The 15,866-nt window shown below is 41.4% G+C and overlaps 1 protein-coding gene across 3 annotated transcripts in view; it reads left to right on the forward strand.

Annotated features, from left to right (window-relative positions):
• The window catches only part of LOC103182341 (LIM domain-binding protein 3), a 56,639-nt gene extending 48,558 nt beyond the window's left edge, over positions 1-8,081 (forward strand). For all 3 annotated transcript variants that reach the window (XM_042336913.1, XM_042336914.1, XM_007899321.2), the window contains 3 exons: positions 1,148-1,332; positions 4,785-4,821; positions 5,482-8,081. In XM_042336913.1, the coding sequence (XP_042192847.1) occupies positions 1,148-1,332; positions 4,785-4,821; positions 5,482-5,578 (319 nt within the window). In that variant the 3' untranslated portion in view covers positions 5,579-8,081. The remainder of the gene's footprint in view (positions 1-1,147; positions 1,333-4,784; positions 4,822-5,481) is intronic.
• The last annotated feature ends 7,785 nt before the right edge of the window (positions 8,082-15,866 follow it).

A 15,866-nucleotide genomic window follows, 5' to 3' on the forward strand; every position in this document is an offset into this window, starting at 1 on the left:
ATTCTCTGGGTGTTACAACACTTAATGCATACTTGCAATTACGGCTTCATACTTTATTGGCATTTTCACTGCATTCATCCAAGCAAGAGGTCAGTACGTTCCTATAGATTTTTTAAAACATTTAAAATCTCAAATGGTTTCTGTTTTTTTAAAAAAAGTAACAAAGAGAATATCATGGGGGGAAAAGACAGAATATTTCTAAGCTGAACTATTTCTTCCTTTCCCACCCACTGAACAGCCCACATGACTCGTAAGTGGTACTGGGACTCCAACAAGCCCCGTAGAGAGGATGTCTCTCATTCCATTCAGAGGAGGGGCACGTTTGTGGAAATCATTAATACACAGAATACTTCTAGAAACTTGAGCAAGACATTGAGTAAATACCAGGTAATCTGCTCTATTTAAAACAACTTGATGCTGTGATGGGAGGACAGTGGAGTGAGTAGTGTGAAGGACGAGATCCGTTGGATCCCCAGCGGGAGTTGGACCAATGGGCTCACTAGGCTGCCAATGTTCTTGAATCTTGTGAAATGCAAACGTTGCCCAACACGTTACCAGAAAATCCCAAAGGCCAGATCTTGGACCCATGGACAACTTGTTTTTCTTCAAACATTGACCTCAAGAGGACTCCACTATATTCAGTAGTCACTGAATGCAATGTACATACAAATGTTTCTTTGAGCTTCTATTCAAATGCAGCATCTCCATTCAGTTCTAATCGGATTTTGGATCTAGATTCGAACTTGCATTACGTCCAGCATCTCAATTTCAAGAAAGCATCTCGACGGCGGTTTGTTGTTGGAGGTCCTGCTTGCGACTCTGAATGAAATGCTGATCTCGGCTGCATTGCCTTGGACCAAGCAGAGGCCAGTTGCTGTAAATTTGAAGAGGGGGGTGGGGGGAGGAAGGAGGTTAGTGCCCTCAACACAATACCCCTGGTCGTTTTACACCCATAGACCAGCATTGGCAGAAACTTGGGAAATAGATAAGGGATGTGAGCTCTAACAAACAGTAAGGTTTCTAAAATTTAAGGATTTTTTTGGTTAGCGAGAGTCTGGGGACCCTCAGGGTTGGGCGTGCAAAGGAAGAGGCTACGGGGCTAAGAGGCTAATAGAGCAGTTTTAAAATAAAAATCTCTCTATTTCAGTAACCTTCATGTTAAAGATCCTCTGGTTGACAGCGCCTCGCCAGTCTACCAGGCTGTCATTCGTAACACTAACAAGGCTCAGATGGTGGGCCCCCAGAACGAGGTGGACGAGTGGGCTCGCCGGGCTGCTAACCTGCAGTCCAAATCTTTCCGCGTCCTCGCCCAGTTGACAGGAACGGAATACTGTAAGTACAGAAATCCTTTGATTCTATTTGAATGTGGAGTAAACAGTGCACTGCATCAGTCAGCTACCTCTTTACCTCTCGGACCTGAGTTTAATTCCAGCCCAAGCTGATGGGATGAAAGTCTCTTCAGCCTCTGCTGGCTGCAACGAGTCCTGGATGAAAGGAGCTGGATAGTCTGAAACTCAGTTCTCACTGGGAAACAGGCCCGAAGTTCAAAGCTCTAACTTGTCTACTTTACACAGAGATGCCATTGGGATGGCTGATATGTGAAATTATAATGCTTGGAGGTTCTCTTCTGAAGCTGGCATTGAAGGCATCGTGTTGGGCATGGTAGAGGGAGCTGTACCTTGCTTCTAACCTTTGATGGACAGAGTAAACCAAACTTTGCTCTGTACTTGACCCTGGATGCAAAAAGACTATGTCATGTAACGTACTGAATGTAATGGTGACTATAGCATTGTACAGATATTTGGTGTGTCGGCATAAGTGCAGCTGTGGTAACTTTTGCTCCATCATAAACACAATAGGAAACTGCAGGAACGCTCAACTGTGATGCGCTGTTAATGTGATGAGCCAATTTCAAAAAGGTTCAACAATGATCCAATCCATCACTGCATCTTTTCTCTGTCTCTCACTGGTCTGGGAAAAGGCTGCTACACAGTAGAGTCTGCTCTAACCATTTTACATGTGAAATCTATACACAAACTGAAACAGTCCTGTTTAAAGTCATGGTGCAATAATAAATGGTAGTGGATTGGATACAGAATTACAAGACTGTAATCTCTTTCTGGGGCCATGAATATTAAAATTACAATCACTCTCAGGTGCCCATGGCTCTGTACATCTGCACATTGTCCTAAGACATTAATGTATAAGTGGTTTCAATGGCCAGTTTTGCTCAGCCGAGTGCCTGACACATTCAGAAATCAACCACCATGACAATCTAAATCAGCCTGAATTCCATATATGTTTGTCACCAACACATGGACATTTCTGGGGGGGAAATGTTGCAGTAGATCATTGCTAATACTTTAATTGTTGTCCTGGTGACTTGTCCTGATATATTGTAGCTCGGACCATCACAGTAACTATTTGGGGTTCAGTTCATCTACCTATTTACTCAGTGATGTAATGGAACATATTGATTAGGGTGTGAACAGGTAACATCCAAACTGGGGTGGGGAATAAATCAGTATCACTGTTCATTCACCTTTTTCCACAGAGAACATAGTCTGTCCAGACTACATTAACTGGGGAATGCTTTGATTCCATATAGTTAATTTTGTGTTACTGAAACTGAATTGAATGGGTTCTTTTGAAATGAAGGAAGCTCTTCCATTTCACGGGCCTTAATAACTCAGCCCTCGGAGACGCTGTCCCATGTGAAGGTCTCTATATAAATGCAAGTTATTGTTGCACATGTCTAATGAGGTTAATGAAGTGCAAATATAGAAGTCAACCTCAGTGAGGGCCCTGGCTGCTCATTTGTGCCATGCTTCCCCAGGACTTGGTCATGTGGGGCTCTCATTCTGATGGAGTGTGTTGCTTTTGCTGAGGTGAAGGTGTGTGAATGAACGGACAGGGGAGCAGACGGTATTGCTATTCACATACAAAACCATGGAGGAGTGATGGAGCTCAATTAAAATTACAGGCGGGTGTGGGGGAGGGTCTGGACTGTGTTGTTATCTCAGAATATAGCAAATGCAATATGTTGTTGTATTCTGTATATGTTAAAAGTTTATTAAATAAACAATATTTATTTAATATTCCCTTTGCCTATTTCCCCCTCCCCCCCACCCCTACCATGTCCTCTAGCCATGCTCAGGACTCCAAGTTATCTGGTTGTCAGCTGCTGTTACTAGTTCTTAAAGTGAAACATATTAAAAGTATTTGATCTTTCTCAAGACTGAAATTCCTGAGATCCGTACCAGTTGTGAAAACAGGATGAGGACATTTTTATCAAACTTAAAATCATAGATTATCTCTTGACGTAAAGGTGAAGACAGGATGTGTTGTACATCGTGGTAATTTCATAATTAAGTTACTCGTTTTACAAACATTTTACCCTGCTTTTTGATGCAGAGCCATGTAAACTTCATGGGAATTATAGCCTCTTAGAATTAAAGGGACTGAGTGGCAAAAGGACAGTGTTTTCACACTGCCCTTTTGCCCCCGGAACTTGCGTTCAAATCTATCCCATGTGAACGAGTCTCCTTTCTCTCAGAAAGTCAGTAATATTATGTGTTAGAACACTGATCTTTTTACGAGAATACAATACTATTTACATAATGCCATTCAGGCTGGGAGGGCATCTCAAAGTGCTTTAGGTAGATGGCAGTTAACTATGACAACTTGTACTGACCCACAATCAACATCTGTGTACATGCTTTCCAGCTGAGGTGCTGGACAATCTTTGGGAACAGGGTCACTGTAGGTATCCCTTCCCTGTTTCCTCCCTTCCAAAACCGTAATCCAGGGGACTGAGGTCAGCTGCTGCCTGGCTATTCTTTGGGTCAGCCGGGTGTCTGACGCATACGGAAACCCATCACCGTGCTTAAGAATATCCAACCCAAACTGAGAATTCCATGCATCCCATCCACACGTGAAAATTTTAGAAATAGATTGTTGTAAGGGAATGTATACTCTCTTCCTGGAGAGTCCTGATTATTTAATTCAGGAATCCTGCTAACCGCATCCTGCTTACCTAATTCAGCAAAGTATTAGGCGCAGGCTGGCCAGAGCCAAGTTTTGCGGATGCCAGAGTGTGCGTTGGGATACTACTGGAATCTAACCAGCTAAAACCGCATAGCTTGCCTGGCTAAGATAGCTAATTCAACATTGAACCTGGCATTACAGCTCAGTTTTAGTCTATACAGTAGGGTTTTAACCACCTGCGCTGACGGGACACATTGTACCCAGCTATGAATAATAAAGTGTTATTCTAAGAATCTCTGGAGGACATTACCCACCCAACTGGAACGTCGCTTGCTCTTTCTGCCTTACTTCATTACCTTTCAGAAGGTAATGAAGTAGATTCCCAAGGAAGTCTGCTACTCTAACCCTCTAGCTCTAGATTCGGGGAGTGGCGAAAAGGAAGCTGCCCTTCTCAATTCAAGGACGTCTATGTTCATCTCATTCTCTTTGCTTTGTACAATCCATTAGATACATGGACACAGGGCAGAGGTTCAGTTATATTCCTGGGCTTTGAGGAAAGGAAAGTTGAGAAACTGAAGTGAAACCCATTAGACCATGTGCTGCAAGTAACCGATTTCTAATTTTTCCTGAAAACTAAACATTCCAAAGCTTGGCTGAGAGCAGATTTCAGACTGGCAGAGAAAATTTCCACAAATATCCTGCAAGTATCCCACCAGATCCGCAGTTTAACTTGGAGCCCTGTGCATGTAAAGAAGTTTTTTGTTGGCTGTATTAAACTATTTTCCCTCTTGTTTCAGTGCAAGATCCGGATGAGGATGCCATGAAGAGATCAAGGTAGGCACCTGGCGACAGCAGCAGTCACTCGGCCTACTTAACACGTACATCAAACATTTTATTGTTAATAAGGCAGTGGGACATTACACTTAATTGGTCATTAAGCTTAGAAATAATCAGGTTTCAATATATACAAAAACCTATCAATTGGACCAACCGTATACAACACACAGCTAAGGTCGGGCAGAAATCTAGGGCCGTGGGGATGTGTGTACAATTACATTGTGTAATTCATGCTTATGTATGTATCATTAATGGGTGTGAGCCTACTTTGATAGGCCATGGTAAGGCATCTGTGTTGTCCTGTAATGTAGTGTTACCCGAATGGCTTTCGCCACAGAGAACATGGTCTGTCCAGACTACATTAACAGTGACTGGGGAATGCTTTGATTCCATGGTTCGTTCTGTGTTCCTGAGACTGAATCCCGTGGGGTTTTTTTGAAGTGAAAGAGGCTTCCATTTTACGGGCCTTTATAACTCAAACCAACATGCAAAGCATTTTCCTCCTTTTTGCTGTTGTAGTCACAGTTCCATTAGGTAACTAATGTGACTGAGTAAGACTGAGTAAGTTGTTTGGTTTATAAGGCAGGGGAATGGCCATATTCCCTAATCCCTTACTCTTTCTCCTCCTCTCTCTTTCTCTCTTTCTCTACGCCACAGGGAAAAGTTTGAACATGAAGTAAAAGGTCCACGATTTGCCAAATTGCGCAATTGGCATCATGATCTGTCTGCACAGATCCTAAACATTAAAGGGTAAAATGCCCACGTGCAATAAGACAATTCAAGACGGTGACTAATCAAACTAAAAAAGCATTGTTACTGTCACAGTTGCTAAACAAAATTAGTGTAAGAACAGATAGATAACAAGTTAAATCAAGTGCTTGTTGAGTGTCTTCGATCCTTAGCCTTGTATCCCTCCTCTGTTACAATGTACTAGTGCTTAGCAGGACAGGTCTTCCCAATGTACTCAGCCAATAAAATGCTAAAAGGTTTATTTCTGTATAAGGAGTCAGCTTCTACATCTTTGAGTTCATTTAGAAAGAATTGTGAGATACTGGATGAAAAAATATCTGTTTTTTGTATAAGTAAAGGTGCAAGTTGAAACTAAGTGGTTGCTGTCAGAATATGGGGAATCCTCACAGAACACAGTTTAACTTGAACACAGCAATACATCAGGTCGTTGTAGTCAGAGGGCCACTGTCCGCAGAATAAATTAGGATATTTAAAGGAAGATAGGTAGATAGATGCCTGGAGGTAAAGGTATAAAGGGATGTGCAGAAAAAGCAGGGAGCTGGGATTAACAAAGAGTCTCGATAGACTGGATAGCCTACTCCTACTTCTGATTGTTAATAGAATGGGGAAGATTTAATGAAGTGAAGCTCAATGGCAACGAACAGCATCTCTGTTAAAAAGCTGAAATCTTAACAAAGTCCAAGATGGCTGCTTTGTGGATTCTTGAAAATCCTGCTGATTTGGGACATTGCAGATCTCACTTAAAACAGTCACTGCCTCTCACCAACATTACTCGTCACCAACAAGGCTTTAATAATCCACAGTCACCAGCCCTTGGATGCAGTAATCACCAGATCACACATGTGTTGGCAACTCCATTTAAGGTATTTTTTTTTGTCCCTCCCCTCTCCTTTTCTGTGCCTTACCCTCCCTCATTCTCCACTTCTCAGACAGTCAAACCGCTGGCAAAAATTGGAGTCTAATTCTCATAAACACTGCGTTGGTTGAACAAATTATTTGCTGCTTTATCGGGCTTCCCAAAACACAGCCTAGCTTCCTGGGAAGGGTAGTATTTTATTGTGGGTTTAGCCTAGTGTGAATCAGATTCCAGGGTAAGTGATAAGATTGATATGCAAGATGAAAATCAATTAGTCTATAACAGACTACACAACAACATCAGGGTGTTATATTAAAGTCACTTCCAGTAGCAAAAAGTAAAGAGTGATTCCTTAATAATTTGTCTACTAAATACACAGTAACTCCACTCTACAGTAAATCCTGTCAAGCATTGTGAGACATCCTCCTGACATGAAAGGTGCTATATCAAATGCAATGATTTATTATTAATAATAATAATTGCACGAGCATTCCTTCAGAAGATTGAGGAAAAACAAAATGTTTTATGAACCATTTAATGGGGGTGGGGGAGATTTAACGTAGCTAAGCTGGAAATTAATCAGGATAGGATGAAGGGATTCAAGCAAAGAAAGTTTGTCTTTAAAGACAGTTTGGTATTTGTAAATCTCTCAGTGTATTCTCATACAAGAGCAGGAGTATGGGATGGATTTTCACATTGCCTTTTCACTCTTCCATGTTTTCTTTCTCCCACCAATCCACCCCTTCCTCCCCCCCACCTCCACCCCCCTCCCCATGCCAATTTCATTTCATGTTGTGACATGGTTCTGCAGGTGCCAGCAGTGCTCTGATACCTTGCCCCAAGTCACTATTTTTCATGTGTGAGCCTAGTGAGTGTCTTTGGGCTATTCAGCCATTCAGGTCATCAAGGCAATGCTTGATCCCACTCGCTCTGTGCCACAAACAGGCACTTGCCAGTAGAGCTTATTGAATAGTGATAAGTGGAACTGTAGCTGATTTTTTTTTTTGCTTTCTTGCCACCCCAGTCAAATAATGCTGAGGCCAACTATAGCTTTGTGTCCTGCCTCTTAGCACAGACTGGGGACTGACACACAGATACAGTCTCTTATAGCTGAGTAGAATAGTGTGGAGTGCATTTTACCCACTGGGTCATCTTGGGGGGAATCTGCTTCTGTTAGTTTAATGGGAAAGGAGAGAAGAAAAATAAATAAAACTTTTACGAAGGAGAATTCATGGTTTGCAAAATAAGACTAGATAAAACAAATTATCAGCAGGATGTGTTCTCCATCAGGGGTTAAAGCACATGTGCTGTATAGAAATGCCCTGTATTAGATGTTTGGGACAATGGCTAGATGGTAGAAAGACTGAGCTGTGTGGCACTTTGCCCAAACTCCTAACTGTTGCGTTAGGCAGTGACCTGATAATATGTTTGTAGTTGATTTGAATAGAGATGACGGGTGGACATGTGACATTTGATGAGAATAGTGTTTAAGGTCAGATTTGGTGTGGGAGATTGTTTGTTTGGTGAAAGGCAGGGTTTATTTATTCGGTTCCTGTATTATTTTGTGCTTTAGCTGCTTTGATGTGAAATTTCTCTGTATATACCAGCACGTATTTCTCTGAAATAAACTAAAAATGACATTTGAAACAGACAATTAGCTCCTGTTTCAGTCTTTCTCTGCGTTGCCCTGTTAGATCAAGCACTGAGGCCGTTACTGTAAAACACAAATCCTATTACTTCCAGCAAAGCTATCTCAGTGCACTTAGAAGCCCCATTAAATAGACAGTATCAGTGTCAGACTGGCAAGGTTTATCTGTAACTCTCAGAGGATATTGTTGCAATTATAAGAAAAGAGGACGTAAAATGATCATTTCTGTGACTACTTCTTACAAAATAATCCATAAAATAAAAATAATTAAATAAAACAGAGAGTTGTTACGACTAGAATGCACTGCCTGAAATGGTGGTGGAAACAGATTTGATAGTAGCTTTGAAAAGGGAATTGAGTTGGTATGTGAAAGGAAAATATTGCAGGCTATGGGTAAGAGTCGAACAAGTTGGTAGCTCTTTCAAACAGCTGGCACAGGCACGATGCGCCTTCTCTGCTGTATGAATCTAGGATTCTATAATCCAATTCAATCCCTCCTCCTTCCTAAAACAAGCCTGCGTGAAAATCTCCGTCGAGACCTGATTGTCTGTCTCCATTGACGCGTGACTTCACATTGAAGGTCTGCAGCTGTTAAATACAATTTCAGGCCAGTTCTGCGGCAGGACTGAGCTGTCTATTGAAAAGAAAACTGATGGAATTGAGATGATAACTTAATGTTACTGTTTAATGCCCAGTTAACTGATTTAAACCCATGCTGCAGTATCTTGTAATCTGTATGCTTCAATTGTTGAATCACTAGGAGATGCTCATTTCAATTTGATATCACTGGTACAGCAAATTCTTTGAGGTTTATTAAGGCTGAATGAATGATTATAGCTGGTGAGTGTCTCCAGCTGGGAAATGAGAGAGAATTGGATTTAGAAAGGTAGTAAAACTGTAGAGAGAAGATGTATCTTCAGATATGTCCTGCATGGACCTGTTGGCTTGAACATGAGTAAGGGATACAAGGTCTGACACGTGGGCAAATAGACATCTCAGAATTGCGCACAATTAAATTGTTCTGGAAGATTCTGTCTCCGTGAGGACAGCTGAAACAAAAAGAGAGGCCTGTCAGGTAAACTGCTTGTCTGGTTGTGACATAGGGAAATACCCCATCTGCAGTGGGCTGTTCCTTTTCCAAACCAAAAAAAAACTAACCCATTTTCCACTGGATGCCTCCTTGACTGGTTGGAATACTGACTGCACGCTTTGCATGCTTGGAATTGATAACTATATGTGCGAGACTGGGCAGCCCACCTTCCATCCTCTCCCTCCATTCAACTCTGTTGGCAGCTTTTTGACTTCATGCTACCAGTAGCTCCATCGCTTACAATCATTGATACTAACTTAGCCATCACTCTACTTTACACTTCCCCTTCCATCTCCTCTAGAACTCAGATCCCAAACCATGATGCTACCAACATTCCTGTTGCATTGAATCCAATAACTATAGAGCACTACATTTTTTTTGAAAGAATTGTTTGTCAGATAATTCAAGGCCAGATGAATCTATTCACCTTTCCCTTTCTCCTAACCCCATCCCATTCTCTCTCTTCCCCCCCACCCCCACCCGCCCCACAGCCTGGAGTACAGTGGCTCTATCTGCTATAACCAATTTTTAGCTTTCACACACTGAAAAATGTATATTGCATTTGAAAAAAATGTTTGCTTTATGTGGAAAAACGTGAAACCTCCTTTATTATGTATTACCATAATAAAGGAACCATAAGCATTGTGGAGTTCTGCAGTGTAGTAGTTAGCATGCTCACCTCACAAGCGAGAGAACCCGGGTTCGATTCCCAGACAAAATCTTAGGCAAGTTTCCTCACTCCACACATCTCTGTTTACCAAGCAGTAAGTAGAAACTCAGTTGTTAGTCGATTGGCAGATTTTCCAGGGGTAATAAACCCTTCCAAAAAAAAATGTGGTCACTCAATCCATGACGGTTTGTGGGACATTGCTGTGCGCAATTAGCTGCCACGTTTCACCCACAGAATATACAGTCAATTCACTTTATATTATATTCTGTGAAGCGCTTTGAGACATCTCGAAGACATAAGGCGCTATATCATATGCAAAGATTATTATTACCATTGTCTGTGAAATCTATTTTACCTCAAACTGATGCTGGTCAAAGGCCATGAGTTTTATTGTCACGGAGCATGTGATAAAAGAACCCATGACTATGAGCATGTTACTGTCACCAGGTCAAGATGCTGTCACTGGACAAGTCGAGGGCCTGGCTGACATTGAGAGGAAGCACTTGGTGCGGAGAATTTTGCCTTCATGCAGTTTTTATACAACCAGACCTGCATGCTGAACAAACGCTGAATGCATGTTGCCCCAAATAATGTTGACCAAGAAGGTTGAGACTGGGGAGAATAGGGGATCCTTTCTGTCTAAGAGCAGTGTTTTCATCCATCTAAGCCTGTGCTTCAATCATTGTTGATTCATCTGTGTACTCTGTGTTCTAACCATAAGCAACCCAATTGACATCTGAAAGGTTGCTGCTTTGGAAACTGTGTTGGCCAATTGTTCAACTCTCAAATCAGCTCATTCCTTAAATATCCTCTGTAGTGAAGACATCCACCCCTTGCCTACTTAGGAGGGTGCTTTCAGGAATGTAGAGAGAGGAGGAGAGTGAGACTGTTGATCTTGTTCCACAATACTCCAGCTCTATTTATGAAAATAATTTCTAATATATTTTATCATCATTGTTCTAATTTTAATCTATTGCCTTTTAAAAATGCAAGAAAATAAAGCATTAAGCCCATTAGTTCTTTAAAAAATGTTAGTCCATCAGTCACAATGTAAACAATCAAAATTATAATAGTAAAATGAAAATCCTGTCTTCAATTGCAAGCATTTAGAAAACAAGATCTAAGCACTTGACAGTGCGAAGGGTTCGTAATTCAACTCATCAGCCCTAAGTTTCCCTTAGGATTCTATAGGGGTTGGTGGTGTGGGACATGGACATCTTGCAATTAAAGACAACTTTTCTCAGAATGGAGTTGAGAAGTGTTGTTTGGGCAGAGTTGAGGCAGCGTAGCTGTAATGATAATTGGGGGCACTAAAACTGGGTGAACAAAATTACATTTCCTTCATGTAATAAGCACAAAAATATCAGTCACCTAAAACAAGATATGAATTGTCTGAGAATTAGGGCATAAATCCCAAGAAATCTAGTTTATTCCTTTTTACCTGGGAAAGGGGAACAGTGGCAGTCTTGCCAACAGCAACAATTTATATCACTTGGGCCATAAAATGTAATTCAGTGACAACAAACTATTCAGTTGCCTTTATTTTAATCGGTGTAATAGATTTGTGCATATATGTAATGAAGGGCAAGATCACCGCTGACAAAAGTTACATTGACTGAGCTGAACAATGATAGCAAGAGCTTTTTAATGTATTGAATTATCATTAGTGTTACCGTTATTCATTTAACGCAGACCATACCATTTTTGCTCTTTCAAATCATTGATCTCTGACAGATTGTACTACATTAGGCTTTCTGCTTACTTAAAGTGTCCACCCTCTCAATACAGTATTTTGTTCGTGGTCCAGCTGGTATGATTCTGGCATTTTACTCTGTGTTGTCTGTGCTTTGACTCTGTTTTGCGCATGTTGATACATTCTATATCTAACGTTTGTCTTACTGGCCCCTGATTCTCATCTTCCAACCGCTGCTCGTGTCTGCACTAAATCTCTTCCTCCTCTCCCACTCCCCCACTCCCAGTACCAGCGAGGAGATAGTTATTTCCCTATGTTAGACTACAAGCAGATACAAATACAGATTAAGCTGCAGGCCTTGACTGGAGTCCTCCTGTGAGAGGGTCTTACCTCTAACCGCAGTGGCTGAGAAAGAGAGATATGGCTTTACCTGCCTCTAAAACAGTTGTGGACTAAAAACAGCATGAAATAGGCTATGTAGTTTTAACCGTCTCACCTTTCCTTTCAGCAGCTGTTGTCTCTTTATACCCTGTCACTTCTCCATTTATTGAATAACATTGCAACTCATGCAGTATCTCTTTTGGTGGCCTACCTTCTCAGCCATGGTTTTCAAAACTTGCCCTTTAATAGAGAGAGAGAGACGATCTCCTTGAAAACTAGTTTTGAGATATCCACAGCTCCTTTATTTTTGGTCAGCCAGGTACCTGACACATGCGGAAACCTGTCACCGTGCTTAAGAGTATCCAAACGGAGATGACAATTCCATGCATCCCACCTACACATGGAAATTCCAGAGATAGATTGTCGGAATGGAACCCACACTTTCTCCCTGGAGGGACGTATCCTGCTTACCTAATTCCGGAAGGTATTAGGCACAGATTGGCAAGAGCCAAGTCTTGGGGACCCCACAACTACCGATGAGGGAACAGATGTTTGTTCTTTCTCAGCTAGTCCATGCGATAAAGTAGTTTTCCATTCCAAGACGCTCCATCCAAGATGCACTGTTTCAACCTCTCTTTGATCATTACACCTTACTTTAATCATTGAAACAGCAATGATGATGCTTGTACAGTCCAAACTATTCATTTTCCTCGCATGGTGGACTGTGGCTCCTCTTAGGAAATGAAAATGTTGAAATTGGAGACAACAGAAAATGGTATAGAATCCAGTTAAACTACAGCTGTATTCCTGGGGGAGGTAAAATATGGCTGTTAGTGTTCAGGGTAGTGAAAACCATGGACATATTTATTTAGAAAAGGTTCAATGTAGGCCCAATGGAGAAAAAGATACTGCATTTCTAATTAGAAAACATAACTGCTTCAATTTTCCCAACATAGTCCAGTTTAATCTCTGTGAACTAACAATCATCAGGCGACATTGCAAAATATTTGGGAGACGCACCCAAATATCCGAGTGTACCAGCAGTGTCATGGCCACAGTCAGTGCCCCACGAGCTAGGAGCCAATGTAGATAAAGTATTGTTGCACCAAATAATCCCCATCAAGCTGTGGTGTGGTATTAGTGCTCAGGTACTGCAGTTAGTGCACCCACTCAAATCTAAATGGTCACTACATCATGACAATGCACTGTGTGTGATGAGAACTGAGGTTCTATTCATCCGTAAGAGATTCTCTTCACCCAACTTGTTTTATTTCAATGATAAGAATCCGGAAATCTCTGGTTTTATAATTTCTGTCCTTGATTTGTTTTCAATGGGATGTTTCAAACCCAAACTAATCTAACCATTTAACTCTATTCTGGTTCCCATAACCATGGGATCTAATGATCTCGTATGATGGAATAATTACTAATGATACAGCTTCACCAAAGCAAAATTCTGATGCCACCTTCTCGAGTACAAATTCAGATTTACAGCTAATTGATTGATCTGGATTTGCAATGACTAGTTGGTTCCCTCTTAACCCATCAGTTCAACCTGTTTCTCTGTGTGGTCAATCTAAGTAAAGCAGAACATCCGCAATACTATCGGAACATTAAACATTGCATGTGTCTGAGATTGCTGTATGTGAACAAATATAAGATCTATATCTATGTTCGTATTGTCCATATGTGCAAAGTCATCCTGTGTTGTCCTCCATTCCATGGGTGTTTGTTTAAGGCTGTTGCTGGAAAATGGTAATTTTTCATTGTGAATAGTTCTCAATATTGACACTCCAGTCCTTGGTTAATAAAGCCTCTGTTGTTTTGCTTGTGATCTAGAATTTCTCCAAAACATTCTCATCTTCAAAATTACTGTTAAATGAAAACTATAAATCACGCCTCCAGATTCAATAGATGTTAGGTGTCTTCTTGACAGTTTTCACGAGCCCTCAAATTCTTCCAACAGCCTTAGATATTCCATTTCCAAGGCCCATTTCTCAGCCTTTTAACTCTCACTTCAGCTTATCTCCTCAGCCCTAACACACCACCAATTCACGGTCATTTTCCCATGTCAAAGCACACAGTTTGCCTTAGCAATGATGGGAGGGAGGGCTTGGTAGGTAGTGAGCCTGCTGCTGCTCGAAGCTTGAAGAACCACTGTCTCCCCTGGTGCCTACCTTGGTCATTCCCCCAAATGATTGTCATTTTATTAGAAATAAAAAAAATACCCACAATGTGTTTACGGTGAGTGTGTTTCTTTGTGTGTGGACTAATGCTGTATTTCCACTGCACTGAATTGTATTTCATTCAACATTCTCATTCTTCACTATTTTTATTTTGCCATGTTTGTAATTTTAATTTGAACAGTTTTATCCTCAGTGTATTTGAAGCACATCTATTCCTTGTATCTCCCAACCATGGCCATATTTACTCAACCTTGATGAAGCACAAAAGCTGTGTTTTTTGTACACTTACATGTGGAGTCCTGTAGCTCAGTGGTTAGAGCACTCGCTTTGCAAGTGAGAGACCTTAGTTCAATTCCAGGCACAGGGCGAAACCTTGGGCAAGTTTCCTTACTCCACACGCCTAATAATAATCCCTCCAAAAACAATAATAAATTGGTCATTTTCAATCTACGATTGTTTGTGGGACATTGCTGTGCGCAATTGGCTGCCGTGTTCGCCCACAAATATACAATCAATTCACCTTACAGTGTGTTCTGTGAAGCGCTTTGGGACGTCCTCCCGACGTGAAAAGCGCAATATCAAATGCAAGGATTGTTATTTATTATTATTATGCATGCACACATACACACACTCACTAACCCACCCCATCAACAAAACTGGTGGCCTCACTCCCATACTTGCTTCTCCATCATCATCTAACCTGTCCCAAAACAACATTCTTTAAGGAGATGGCCAATATGAACCAGACCTGTGCTTGTTGGATACAGGAACAAAGTTGATCCTTGGTTTAGCATGGTGTAAGTCCAGGTCACAGTGAAGGTAAACAAAACCTAATCGACAAATAATACCTCAGAAGCCTGAACTCAGACAGTCAGTGCACTCGGGTACCTATAGCTGTTAGGACGTGGAGATATGTTCCCAGGATTCTGCCAAATCCTGCTCTATTAGTAGTCTCAGGAGATAAATGATGCTGCTCTCAGGAGACCTCCTGGAGTTTCCCCATGGGGAGTATCTGGTCTTTCTTTCTTGGTGTGTTTTTTTTATCCGACTCCCAATTGACCAGGTTTGTAACTTCTGGCAATGATCTAGTGGAGTAATCCGTGTTTTCAAAGAGGATTTATTTTCCGGAATCCGGTATTTGGTTCTTTCGAGCTTAGCTTATGGCGTTTGCATTTTTCCTGTTGTGGTTCTTCACTTTGCTTTTCAGTGTCACTTTCCTTTAAATGTACCTCTGTCTCTCACTACTGCTTCTCTGCACACTCCTCTCCTCACTCCAGTAACCTGACGAAGCACAGCACGGAAACCTCCGAGCCCAGGTAACACCATCTCTTTCTGCTTCTCCTCCTCTGCTTCTTCTCCTCTGCTTCACTTCACACTGATCTCTTACACTGTGAGGTTGTGAGTTTAGGGGGAGCAGTGAGTGCAGAAGTGGCTGTTTGTAGTGTAGGGCTATATCGGGGACATACAGTTGGACTTGCATCTTTCACTGTTGGCACTAACTTATATATGTTCTACCTTTTAAAATATTTTAAGTCAATCTCTGAAATAACATTTTCGAGAGTGAAAGTGGTACTACATGCTGCAGTCCAACTGCCTCCCTTTCCCCCTTCCAATCTCTGTGCTACACACAGAGTCATCAGTCATCAAGCTGGCTGGTGGGTATTTTCTCTAGGGTTTTTATGGACACTATTTTTGGCCTTGGCCTGACATTATTTTGGAGCAGCGTACTTTGCTTCAACCAGCAAGGATTCTCATCTTACTCAATAAA

The sequence above is a fragment of the Callorhinchus milii genome, unplaced genomic scaffold (genome assembly GCF_018977255.1).
Source record: "Callorhinchus milii isolate IMCB2004 unplaced genomic scaffold, IMCB_Cmil_1.0 Scaffold7, whole genome shotgun sequence".
NCBI classification, from domain to species: domain Eukaryota; kingdom Metazoa; phylum Chordata; class Chondrichthyes; order Chimaeriformes; family Callorhinchidae; genus Callorhinchus; species Callorhinchus milii.